The sequence below is a fragment of the Chelonia mydas genome, chromosome 2 (genome assembly GCF_015237465.2).
Source record: "Chelonia mydas isolate rCheMyd1 chromosome 2, rCheMyd1.pri.v2, whole genome shotgun sequence".
In the NCBI taxonomy this organism is placed as follows: Eukaryota; Metazoa; Chordata; order Testudines; family Cheloniidae; genus Chelonia; species Chelonia mydas.
Window position 1 is genome coordinate 131,538,930 of NC_057850.1, and position 12,657 is coordinate 131,551,586.

General features: G+C 41.0%; 1 protein-coding gene across 3 annotated transcripts in view; it reads left to right on the forward strand.

Moving 5' to 3' along the window:
- Positions 1 to 12,657, forward strand: part of MYO10 (myosin X) — a 275,484-nt gene that overhangs the window by 172,360 nt on the left and 90,467 nt on the right. For all 3 annotated transcript variants that reach the window (XM_043540239.1, XM_027829665.3, XM_043540240.1), the window contains exons 6-14: positions 758 to 882; positions 1,948 to 1,961; positions 2,081 to 2,165; positions 3,240 to 3,343; positions 7,634 to 7,763; positions 9,319 to 9,437; positions 11,679 to 11,825; positions 12,011 to 12,111; positions 12,360 to 12,426. In XM_043540239.1, coding sequence (XP_043396174.1) covers positions 758 to 882; positions 1,948 to 1,961; positions 2,081 to 2,165; positions 3,240 to 3,343; positions 7,634 to 7,763; positions 9,319 to 9,437; positions 11,679 to 11,825; positions 12,011 to 12,111; positions 12,360 to 12,426 — 892 coding nt within the window. The remainder of the gene's footprint in view (positions 1 to 757; positions 883 to 1,947; positions 1,962 to 2,080; positions 2,166 to 3,239; positions 3,344 to 7,633; positions 7,764 to 9,318; positions 9,438 to 11,678; positions 11,826 to 12,010; positions 12,112 to 12,359; positions 12,427 to 12,657) is intronic.

Below are 12,657 nucleotides of genomic sequence, written 5' to 3' on the forward strand. Positions count from 1 at the left end.
CTGTTTTCACCCACTAAAGTAAGATTGTGAAGTTCTTTAGGGCAAGAACGGTCTCCTATACACCCATATGGCACGTTGCGCAGTTGGGTCCTGGCTTGACTGGGGGCCTCTGTCTTTACTATAATGCGAACACTAAACAACACTTATAATATAGACCTGTTATAATAAATCCTGTTTCAGCTCAGAGCTGTACAGTAGCTAATGTCTTTTTGTTATTTAGTAGTATAGCTACTTTACTACCTGCAGACATACAGCCTGTGGTATAACAATTGTCTAGAGCAGCAGTTCTCAAACTGTGGGTCAGGACCGCAAAGTGGGCCGTGAGCCCATTTTAATGGGGTCGGCAGGGCTGGCTTACACTTGCTGGGGCCTGGGGCCCAAGCCCCATTGTCTAGGGCCAAAGCGCAAGGGCATCAGCTCTGGGGGTCAGACTCAGGTTACAGGCCCCCTGCCTGGGGCTGAAGCCCTGGACTTTGGCTTTCGCCCCTGGACGGTGGGGCTCAGGCGGGCTCAGTCCCCCCTCCTGGGGTCATGTAGTAATTTTTATTGGCAGAAGGGGATCGTGGTGCAATGAAGTTTGAGAACCCCTGGTCTAGAGCTATGGCAATGATTAAGGATGTAGGCCACGTCTGAGGATAATGTTAGAGCTGGGCTTTATGGGGATTGTGCCTTTCCTTGAGCACTGGAGTGCAGTGCTCCTACCAATGGTATTCCAGTCACAAGTTAATACTTTTGTCGTCCTCCCTTATTTTCACAGCCCAATTATGGAAGCTTTTGGTAACGCGAAGACTGTTTACAACAACAACTCGAGTCGCTTTGGGAAGTTTGTTCAGCTGAACATCTGTCAGAAGGGAAACATCCAGGGAGGAAGAATTGTAGATTGTATCCTCTCTTCTTGCTGAGTTCCTTTGTAGTTCAGGGTGACGTGTTCCCTGTATCTGTTCTGTGGAGAGTAGTGGGGGGAAATATTAGCCTTTGCCTGTCCCTCTGCCCACACCCAAAGATTTCAGGTCAAAAAAACTGTCCTGAGTAAACTTCAAGAGAAATCAATAAGTCCAGATTCAGTGTGAGTGTGTCCATCTATCCATTCCTTTATCTAGATATAAAATCATCAAACCTTCTCTCTCATTTCTGGTGGTGTGGCTAGTGTGCATGTTTCTTCAGAGTGAGTTAATAATATCTTAACTTCATGGGAAAAACTCTGATTACCAGCTCTTCACCAGCCAGGTGAAATTCATCCAAGGGCATAATGGGCAAGGGTAGCCCTGTACAGAGCAGAAGTGAGAGACTGTACAGAGCCCATTGTGTGAGGGGGGCAGCCTCAGGGTGGCCACGCTGCTTGCACTCAGCCACGCTGGGCTATGCACCAGTTCCACATAGGACGCTGCAGGTTGGGGAATTAGGAGTGTATCCTCAGGATTTGCAGTTACATAGATGAAGTAGCCATAGGCCCTGTATAGGGCTGTTGGGTTGTGGTTCCTATTCCTGCATTGTAGCAGGATTACTGGCTGTGGAACAGCTGCATCCTGCTTGCGTGTCTTTGAGGAGGGTGATCCTGTCCCCATACACTCAGCCTGCCTAGATCTTTGCACAAAAGTTATTTGTTCACACTTCATGCAAGGTGGGTAAATTTCAACCTTAAAGTAGGCACCAAACTAACCAGCAAACAGAAAGTTAGGCGAAAAGGTAGATGTCACTTCAAATCCTCATTTGGTCCAGAATATGACAATACTTCAGTATGCTCTGTTGAAAAAACCTTTGGGATTAGAAGTGGCTGAATGTGTTAGTTAGGGAAACTCTCCTCCTTTTGCTGTGCAAACAGATACATGACACAGACCACTATGGTTTTTTTTCTCTCTGAAGTCAAGCCACTCAGGAGTTGTAAACATATAGTTCTTTAACTTCAGCGTTTTATTCCTTGATGGATCACTTTCTTCCACACTAAAGATTTATTAGAAAAAGTAAGTCAACATTTGCTGTCATCCGGTATTTTTGTTTTATTCATAGACTTTCTCAAAACTTGCTGGTGAGTAGGTTCCCTTTAAAAATAATCCCCTAAACATCTTACTTGCTTTGACAGAACCGTGTAGTAAGGCAGAACCCTGGGGAGAGAAATTATCACATATTCTATGCACTGCTGGCAGGGATAGAAGAGGAAGAGAAAGGTGAGTGACAAAGCTCAGCTCACACAACTGTTTGCAATGGCTCTTTGCCAGTACTATTTCAGTCATGAAACGCCATCTTGCGATGACAGTGCTGTGGTAAACCAATAACCGAACAAGAGAAATAGGTTATTTATTTAATCTGAATTCACCGAGCATGTTTTGTGAGCTCATCTTGCTACAAGCGGTGTGTCTAGCATAGGAATGCCACCAGGCCTCCTGGGGTTTATTCCCAGCTGCCGCAGACTCACTTTGTGACCTTGGGATAGTTACTCAGGCTGGACACTGTGATGTGGGTTTGTCACTTAGTATCTGGGGTGGGCACTAGGAAATTCCAAAGGGAAGAGAGGAGAAGGAATCGTACTCTCACAGTCTCTTGTCATGAAGATTAACCCCCTAGCAAGAGAAATAGCATTTGTGTAAAAATGTCTAAGCTGTGTTAGCACCACCTTTTTGGCTAACTGTCTGCGTGCAATGAAGAGTACAGATTATGGTGTTTCACAGCTAGATAAAATGAAAATTCTCCAATGAATGTGATACATTTTCCATTGCTATAAATCAGTGGCTCTCAACCTTTCCAGATTTCTGTATCCCTTTCAGGAGTCTGATTTGTCTTGCATACCCCAACTTACACCTCACTTAAAATCTACTTCTTTAAAAAAATCAGACATAAAAATACAAAAAGTGTCACAGCACATTATTAGTGAAAAATTGCGTACTTTCCCATTTTTACCATGTAATTATAAAATAAATCAATTGGAATATAAATATTGTCCTTACATTGCAGTGTATAGTATATAGAACAGTATAAACAAGTCATTGTATGAAATTTTAGTTTGTACTGACTTCGGTGGTGCTTTTTATGTAGCTTGTTGTAAAACTAGGCAAATATCTAGATGAGTTGATATGCCCTCTAGAAGACCTCTGTGTACCCCCCAGGGGTACGTATACCCCTGGTTGAGAACCACTGCTATAAACCACTTGAGTTTGTGTCCCTGCTCATGCATATCTCAAGTAAATGAAACATGAATTAATTTTTTAACTTCTAAGATGGTGACTTGTTTTTTCTCTTTGCAGATGCATTTTACTTATCTGTACCAGAGCACTACCACTACCTGAATCAGTCTGGATGTGTAGCGGATAAGACAATCAATGACAAAGACTCCTTCAAGGAAGTCATTGTGAGTTGTTTGACCAGTTCTTTATGGTTCAAGGGTGATAAGTTTCATATCTCTTTGCTTGATAGTGGTTTCAATGAAAGCTATCATGATCTGCAGCTAACTAGGGTCCTAATCTTGCAGAAGGATCAGTCCATGGTCATGGCTATGTGCAATCCCACTCACTTCAACAGCACTCCGCATGGGCATAAGGTGCCTCATGGAAGATCAGAATCTACTTTTGCTCAGAAGTGACTAATTTTCTGTCATACACTTCGCTATCACAGGGAGCATTTCTTTCCTTGCATGCAGGATATGAAGTCGCTCTCCCACCACTCCTTGGAAAGGAAAGCAACTAAATTGCAGAGCAAAGAGGACAGCAGTGGAAGGCAATCAGACATTCACCCAACTTACCTTCCAACCACGACTTATGTAGAATCACCATTACAGTAGTTTATAACAAAGGACATATGTATTCATACCTAGGTGCAAATTCCTCAGCGCATGGTGGTGGGGATGAGATGCTACAAAGTAAATACATTAATAATGCATATCCGAAATAGGACACCACAGGATATAACAAGGGACGTACACATAGAGCGATGGAAGCACAAAGCGTCTTGTTTCACAATTGATTGTGAACCTGTACGTTTTCTGATTCATTCCCACTTTTTTTGACAAAACCAAACAAGTGTTCTATTGTTTACCTAACTTACCCCAAGCATCCATTAGAATACAGTGTACTCCCTTCCCCTTCCAAAGGTATTTGCACCTTGTGTAAGATTTTAGTATCTGGAATAAACTAGATAGCTTTTTTCTTCATAACTATTGGGTGTACACTGTGAGGGCTGCTTATGTGTATAAAAGAGAAGCATCACTTCCTCCTGTGACTGCTGCTTATGCTCCTGGGACAGTTCATACAAATCTGTCAAATAAAAATACAGAGCAATCAGGAAGCAGCCTTTCTTTTATGGGAACATTAACCTTCTTACTAAAAGAAAACAAGCCACCTTATTTTACATGACCAGTGTACATCTTTCTGCTGCTTCTCTCATTTCAAGGCTTCGTACACTATCTGCACCATTTACTGAAATTTGGAAATAGCAAATCCAGGGTAGTACGTGGACTTCTGCAGCTTTCCAGTCTCTTCTAGCCATGTGCCTTTTGGGGAGAAAGGGTGCGATAAAGATAATCTGGTATGTGGAGTAAGTGATCAAATAAGATTATTAAATCGAATGGAAAGACGGTGAAATGGAGGCACTAACACTAATTGAGGATTTTTCTGAGTAGCCTTAACTTTCACACCCACATTAGCTTCAGCAATTAGCTACAGTCATTAGCTGACTCTTACTATTACCATAATTATCAATTTCTTTTCCTAGTACTACCTTAATTTCAGTGTGGCACGTACTCTGTGGGATTTGAAAACCAATAAAAGGGTCCGGTACAATTTATTTAAAAGGTGTTGATGTATATTTGTTTTTGCAGCTATAAAACTACCTAATTTCATGACAGACATATTTTTGTGGAAGTGGGTGATATCCGCATTGCAGTCATCTAGTTCAGGTTGAGTAGCATGACATTTAATTTGCGCTAATCAGCGTGAGGCAGGTAGAGCATGAAATTAACTTGACATGTAAATCTTGCATTCTGGAGTATTTTACAAGCAGAAATTTGGGCACAGAATGGGGGCGTTTCCACTCTGCTTTCCTTATAGTGAAGGACAGGGACATTTTGCATCATCGGTTTCTGTTCCTTTCCCGTTTCATGCATCCCCATCCCTTGCTTCCTTACAGATCTTCGTAAGGCTTGAGAACGTGACTTCAGTGACTTCAAAATTCCTAAGCCGTACTTCATTCTTTTCTTTCAGTCATATGCATTCTAATGACCTTTTTCCAAGAGGCTACAGATGATTTCCCCTCTAGATGTTTTTCTTTCCTTTGTGTTCCAAAAGGTCTTCTCCACTGGAGTGGGGATCTGCAGTGTGAGCACACACACATGCCTTCCTAAGTATTCTTGTGACATCTGTTATTACTGTGCCATGAGCTGATCCTATTAATAAAATTTCTTCAGCTTGTACCACCCTCTATAGCTATAACTGTGGCCGACAGGATTAGAGACAATCACAAAAAATTTGTTAAAATCATCAGGAACAAGTGAAATTACTGGGTGAAGTTCCATGGTCTGCGTTATGGATGTCAGATTAGATCAGGGTTTCTCAATCTGTGGCTCATGAACCAAAAGGCTGCAGTCCCACGGGGCTGGCTGAGTTCAGTTCCTCACTCCTGGTGTTGTGATTTCTGGGGTCGCAGTGCGACTCGAGTTTAGCCTAGCTGCCCCTCCATCATGATGGGCGGGGTGGGCAGCCAGACCAAATTTGAGTGAGTGGCACTGTGACCTCATTTGCCAAGTCACAAAACCACTCACGAAAACTTGGCCCTGCAGGTCCCTCGTTAGGGGAGCTGGGCCAAAACTGAGTGGTGCTGCGACCTGAATGTCACAACGTCCGGAGCCCAGCCAGCCCTAAGGGACCAGAACTTCAGTAGCTGCGGTTATGGTACGCACAGTGTCCTTTTTAGTACCAATTACGTTAATATGTATATTCTATATCATGGGTAAGGAATACTTAGTAAGACAGTGTTTTGTGCACTAAAGCTATTTACTGGGTTGTGACAGGCTATCAAGGTTTATGAATGGGTCCTGAGCCCAGAAAGGTTGAGAACCACCTTGATCACAGTGACCATCAAATTATGAATCTACCCACAAAGTAATGGCAATTGTAGATATTTATTGTGTATTGGAATAGTGTGCATTTGTTCAGATCTACAGTACTAAAAGGTGGTGTATGTTTTGTGGGGTTTTAGTAGTTATTATAACAGCTCTTTCTGTGCAGACACAGTGGAATGGATTCCCAGAACTTCTGCAGATATCCCTTTCCTTCTTATTTACTAAAAATGTTATTGCAAGTATGTGACTGGAGGTGTGGCGGGGTAACAGGACGATCCCCTGCCAGTACCTTGGAGGGATGATAGGTATGAGAGTGAGGAGAGAAGAGAACTTCTTCCTAAAACCCTAAGATGGCTGACTTTGGGTAGAGCTCCTTTGTGGGGAGGAAGTAATTCCGAGAGCAGCTGCAAAAACACCTCTCAGTGCTGCTTGCATTTTGCAAAATGATGCTATTGTCATTATTGATACACACTATGACCAAAAAGAACAGGAGTACTTGTGGCACCTTAGAGACTAACAAATTTATCTGAGCATAAGATGAAGTGAGCTGTAGCTCACAAAAGCTTATGCTCAAATAAATTTGTTAGTCTCTAAGGTGCCACAAGTACTCCTGTTCTTTTTGCGAATACAGACTAACATGGCTGCTACTCTGAAACCTGTCACTATGACCAAAGACCATCTTTTTGTAATCACATTTGCACAGATATACAACACACTCCAACAGCCCTACTCAAATATATCATGCTCTGTGTATTCCGCGTCCCTGAATTAAGAGTATTTCATCAGTGCAAACCATGAAATGCAATGAAGTTGCACAATCTGATTCAGATTGCAGCACTGTAGAGAGACATTTGGAAAACACAAGCCATTCCCAAAGAAAATAGTTGTCTGTTTTGCTTGCATTAATCCAATAATACATGTTTTACATTTTTTGTTTTTGATATACAGTGGAACCATGGTCATTCTTACTTTGCCCATCTGTAAATCCAGTAGTTTTCACAAAAAACCTGTGTGTTGCCCCAGTTAGTAGAGTACAATAATGAGGTTTTTCACTAGGACTTTGTTAGTTTCTCAAAATATGAAGCAGAACATTAGTGTTATAAGTAAAACTAAATTACAGTGCACTGATAAAGTACATTGCATGATACACGTTTGGTCGCCTCCATGAGAAATCTGCAAAATCTGGTAACACACAGGGGAGGTTCCTTCAGGTTGCTAGTACAAATTAGTGAGGTTTTTTACTATCTTGCAAAATACCCAAGCACATGCATATCTTTAATCATGTTCTGTTGCAGTGGAACAGCTCCTTAGAGGGTCAGTGACACTCAGGGGGATGAGATTTTAAAGATGTCAGTGTTTTACTTTGTGCTTAAAGTTGCACACATCATGTGTTAAAATGCTTGTGTGGATTGAGGGCTAAGACAAGAGATGCATTTGCTGTTCCCATTCCACTGTTCCTATGTCTTTCAAATGCTAAAGGCTGCAAAACTCAGTTGTTGTGTTTTGTAATTTACCCTCTATCATCTACTTCAGTTTCTGGTTCTCCAATAAAATCAAACACAAACTGAAAGAAATATTTTCTTCCAGACTGCAATGGAAGTGATGCAGTTCAGCAAGGAGGATGTGCGAGAAGTTCTTAGGCTGCTAGCTGGCATTCTGCATCTAGGGAACATTGAGTTTATCACTGCTGGTGGGGCACAGGTGTCCTTCAAAACAGGTGAGATCGTTATGGGATGAGGAAATATCCATAACTGCTTAATAGCAGTGTTGGAAACCATGCAGGACAAAAGTCTCTGGTTCCTTTTTAAGATCTGTGAATGATGTTTAAAATGCCATCGTTGGTGTTTTATGAAGATGAAATGAGTTACTCCTTGGCACTGAACTCTGCCTCCAGTTCAGGAAAGAACTCAAGCATATGCTTAACTTTCAAATGTGCTTAAGTCCCCTGAAGCCAATGTTTTCCTGAATTTGGAATGCTTTTCCGTAAGTTGATGGGACTTAAGCATGTACTTAAGTGCATTCTGGATTCAAGACTTCAGTGCACTGTGCCTGCCTTGTTTGCCAAACTTTTCTTCTATTCACCAGAAACATCTAGATGATTCGGGGGGAAAGCAGAAGTACGCTCTCCTGAATGAGGAAGTGGGTATTAGGTTTCTGTATCCATAAAACCAAACATAAGTATTAGCAATAACATTAGGTGTGGATTTTTATTATGTTAAGAACAAATTAAGGGCTTCCAACTGTGATCTGTAATGAATTGGGGGTGTTTTAAATCAGCTTCTTTCTTTTGTGCACGTTTATAACACTGTATCTTATTGTTTCAGGAGCACTGAAAAGGAAAAAGTGATTTAGACAACCACTGTATCAATTTTGTTGTAAATGCATTTTCAAGGCAATATTTCAACCTTGTTGCTCTGAAGTTGAGCATCCAGACATTAATAACTGGGTTTGATTGACAGTGAAAATGAGTACAGGGATTTAACCTATGTTGAGATGCTGTACTGGGATGCATTAGCAGCTGGATTTATGCATACATTTCAGGAGAGATTAGACCTCTGTGAATGACAATTTCTTTATGATTATAGGTTCTCAGAGGAAGAATTAAAGAGACACTCTCACTCTGAAATTTAGTCAGTTTCAAATATGAGTTAAATGTTTTCCAGAATTTCATCTGTCCCTGAACTTCCTTGCTAATTTTTTTGGGTTTACCATGTCGTTTTCCTATTTCTTAAAATGTGCTTCTTTCCTCTATTGCTGGGTGAAACACACACATGACTAAGAAGGGAAACTGACTAACCCGACTGAATAGGGAAGAGAGTGAAAATTGAGTGAAACAATACAGAATGCTATCAAGTGCATAAAGTAAATTAAATGGGAAGTAGACGGTGGTGCCAGTTCTGCACTCCAGTATGGTGGATGAAAGTGGTAGCTGATGGGAGCCAGGTGTGGTTCCCTGATTAAGGGCTGCCTGGCTTCAGTGGAAGGAAGTTAGAGCAGGACTGGAGCTCAACTGTGTCCACCGTCTCCTCGCTTCAGCTGTAAGTGAGGGGATGTCTGGTGTAGAAGGCAGCTACATTACCTTTGCCAGTACTTTGCATAAGGAGAGCAAAGTGCCTTTAGCAGACCAGAGAATCCAACTCAATATTTTTTTCTAATTTCTGTCAGAAGCTGCTTTGGTGTTGCTTCTAATTACAGTAGGTTAAAAAAATGTTGAGATAACTGTGCCTTCCGCATATACGTGTGTATTTATTTTTGGCTCCTTCTGTTGCTAGCTCTGAGTACATCTGCAGAGTTACTTGGGCTGGACTCAACACAGCTGACTGAAGCATTGACACAGAGATCAATGATACTCAGGGGAGAAGAAATCTTAACACCTCTCAGTGTACAACAGGTAAAGACATACCACTTCGGATATATTTTAACAAAACAATTGGGCCAGACTTCCAGCTGATCTAAAACCAGCATAGAGTTCCACTGAGATCAACGACTACAATGAACCGGCAGCGTGAAGCATGTATAAGGGCTTGTCTGCATGGGGGTACTCAGGAAAATTAATCTGAATTAACAAATTTAGAATTGAAGTAGTCTTCATTCTGTGTCCATAAAGGGGTTTAATTCACTTTAAATAATCCACTTTTAATTCACACCTTGGTTCATTTGGATTAATTTTCCTCAATGTCCCTATGTAGACAGGCCCTAAGAAGCTGACATCAGAATTTTAGTCAGATAACTTGTCGGGGAGTGGGGCACAGGTTCAAGTAATCAATATATTACAGGATTTTCTAACGTGGTTTAAAAACAAGTTATGATTTGAGTCACATAATGCCAGAGATGTGCATAGGATTTTATAATACAGATAAAGACCAAATCCCTGCCTGTCTAGGAGCCCAATCCTGCATGGGATCCACTAGCCCTGTGCCTTTTGTAGAGTCCAGTTGACTTTAATGAGTCTCTGCACAGATGCAGGAATCCAGGCTAGCAGATCCCAGTGCAGGATTAAGGCCTAAATTAAGACAGGATCAAGAGTAGATGACCTCATGGGGTGGGGAAGAAGAGGTGGACAAGTCACAGAGACAATTTGGTTGTCTAGTCATTTGGGAAGCTAATGCATGCTGCTTCTTTGTTACATTTTGTTTCTTAAAGTCTTACTTCATAAAATACAAAAATATAATTTATAAAACTCCTTGAAGAAGGGGTTGTGAGACTAGGCTGAGAGGAGGAGAGAATGGAAGTGTAGCTCCCAAGGTCATGAAGGGCCTTACTGTCCTAGAGAGCAGCAGGAAAGAAAGCATGGCAGAGGCAGGGTGGAAAAGGGGTACAAAAGAGGTGGGGGCATTCAGATTAGCAGTTTGGGCCGAACAAACAGGATTAAAGGAGCATAAAAGGAGGCAGCACTTGAGAGTTAATCATGAGAAATGTTGTGGAGAGCCTTGAAGGTAACACTACCTAATTATTTATTTAGGGGCGTGTTCTGTTGATATCCTTACTCACACTGAGTAGTATCTTACTCTGCAAGTAGCTCCATTGGATTTCAGTGAGGCTGCTCTTGCGGTTCAGAGCTATTCAGTGTGGGGTAAGAATCTGGCCCTTAGATTTTTAGAAATCTCTATGGATGCCCACCTTGTAATTATAAGAATATGAGAGCTCCCATGCTGATCTGGATCAATGGTCTATCCAGCCCAGTATCCTGTGTCCGACAGTGGCCAGTACCAAAGTTCAGGGGTGTGTACAGAGCAGAGCAGTTGGAGTGATCCACCGCGTCTTCCTCTTTGGGTTTTTGGCAATCAGAGGTTTAGACTCACCCTGTGCGTAGGGTTGCATCCTTGGCCATCTTGGCTAATAGTCATCAATGGACCTATCCTCCATGAACTTATCTAGTTCTTTTTTTGAGTGCAGTTATACTTTTGACCTTCACAACATCCCATGGCAATGAGTTCCACAATTCATTATGCATTGTGTGAAAAGGTACTTCCTCTTGTTTGTATTAAACTTGCTGCCTATTAATTGAATTGAATAACTGCTGGTTTTTGAATTGTGGGAAAGGGTAAATAGCACTATTCACTTTTTCCACACCATTCATGATTTTATAGACCTCTATAGGTGGAGCAGGAAGGGCTTCCTTGGTTAAAGTTGCTCGACACTTCTCACTATAGAATCCTGTTTTTAGTTGCCTGTACCTTTGTCAGCCTTGAACCATTTGGGCTAAAATTTCCCAAGCCAGATAGATGCCAGCCTCAGGCTCAGTTTTGGAAAGTTTCAGCAAAATAGGGTTCAGCCACTTCTAAGAATGAGATTAGGGAAAAGCATACTGTACATTCATATATATGTTTACATACAAAAGAGCTGAATTTAGGTAGCACAGGCACCCTTAATTGTGGTATTTCCTAATTTTTGAGTGTTTGACTTTGAAACCTTAACTTCTTTTTAAATGCAGTATAAATACTGAATTATAATAACTCACAGTAGAGCTTTCATTCATTAGTGCTTTAATTGTAATCAATGTAATGTATATATACCTGATGGAAATATGAAACTGCATGTATTGTACTTTTTCATTGCACTGGGCAAAGAACAGTGGCAAAAAGTGGTTTCAAATTAAATTAATATGCTGTGTATTACCTCTCCAATGCAGGCAGTAGATAGCAGAGATTCTGTGGCTATGGCACTTTACTCCCAGTGTTTTGCATGGGTTATTAAAAAAATCAACAGCAGAATCAGAGGCAAAGAAGATTTCAAGTCCATCGGAATTCTTGATATATTTGGATTTGAAAACTTTGAGGTATGTTCCAAAAAAATTGCTGGGAATTGATTCATTAATTTTTATGTATGCCATTGTTCCACAATTCCCCGTAACGTCTCTAGAACTGGATTATCAAATGCTTTAGGACTTAAAACGAATCAGTTTATCATTACAAAACGAACGGCGTTGGAAGTATTTACCTTTGAATGTCTGTGGTTTTTCAGGTTAATCGTTTTGAGCAGTTCAATATTAACTATGCAAATGAAAAGCTTCAGGAATATTTCAACAAGCACATTTTTTCCTTGGAGCAACTGGAATATAGCAGGTAAGAATTACAGCTGGAGTTTGAAAGGTGCCTAGGGGAGAGAAATAACCAAATCCTTGAAATTCAATGGGATTTGGGTGCCTAACTCCCATAAGCACACTTTAAAAATCCTGGCCTATAGCTGCATATCATTATTTTTTTTTAAATTGATTTTACTCTAACTTGCATGATAGGCATAGCAACTCCCCCCCTCCTCCCAACACATTCCTGTAATTATGAATAAAATGTCCTCTCTTTTCTTACACTAGAGAAGGGCTAGTTTGGAAAGATATTGACTGGACAGACAACGGAGAGTGCCTGGACCTTATTGAAAAGGTAATACGTTATTTGATATTGTGGTATGCATGGACAAATTACTGTGTTCTCATCACTTGTGTAAGCAGGAATTTTAAAGTAGCATATGGTCAAAAGGCAGACTATCTTTTATTTGTTTAAATGTTGATCTTTTAATACAGTGGTTTTCAAACTTTAGTAGATTGTGTATCACTTTCATAGGATCAGTACACTTTCATGGACACATACCCCTCCCAATCCCAAATTCCTCAC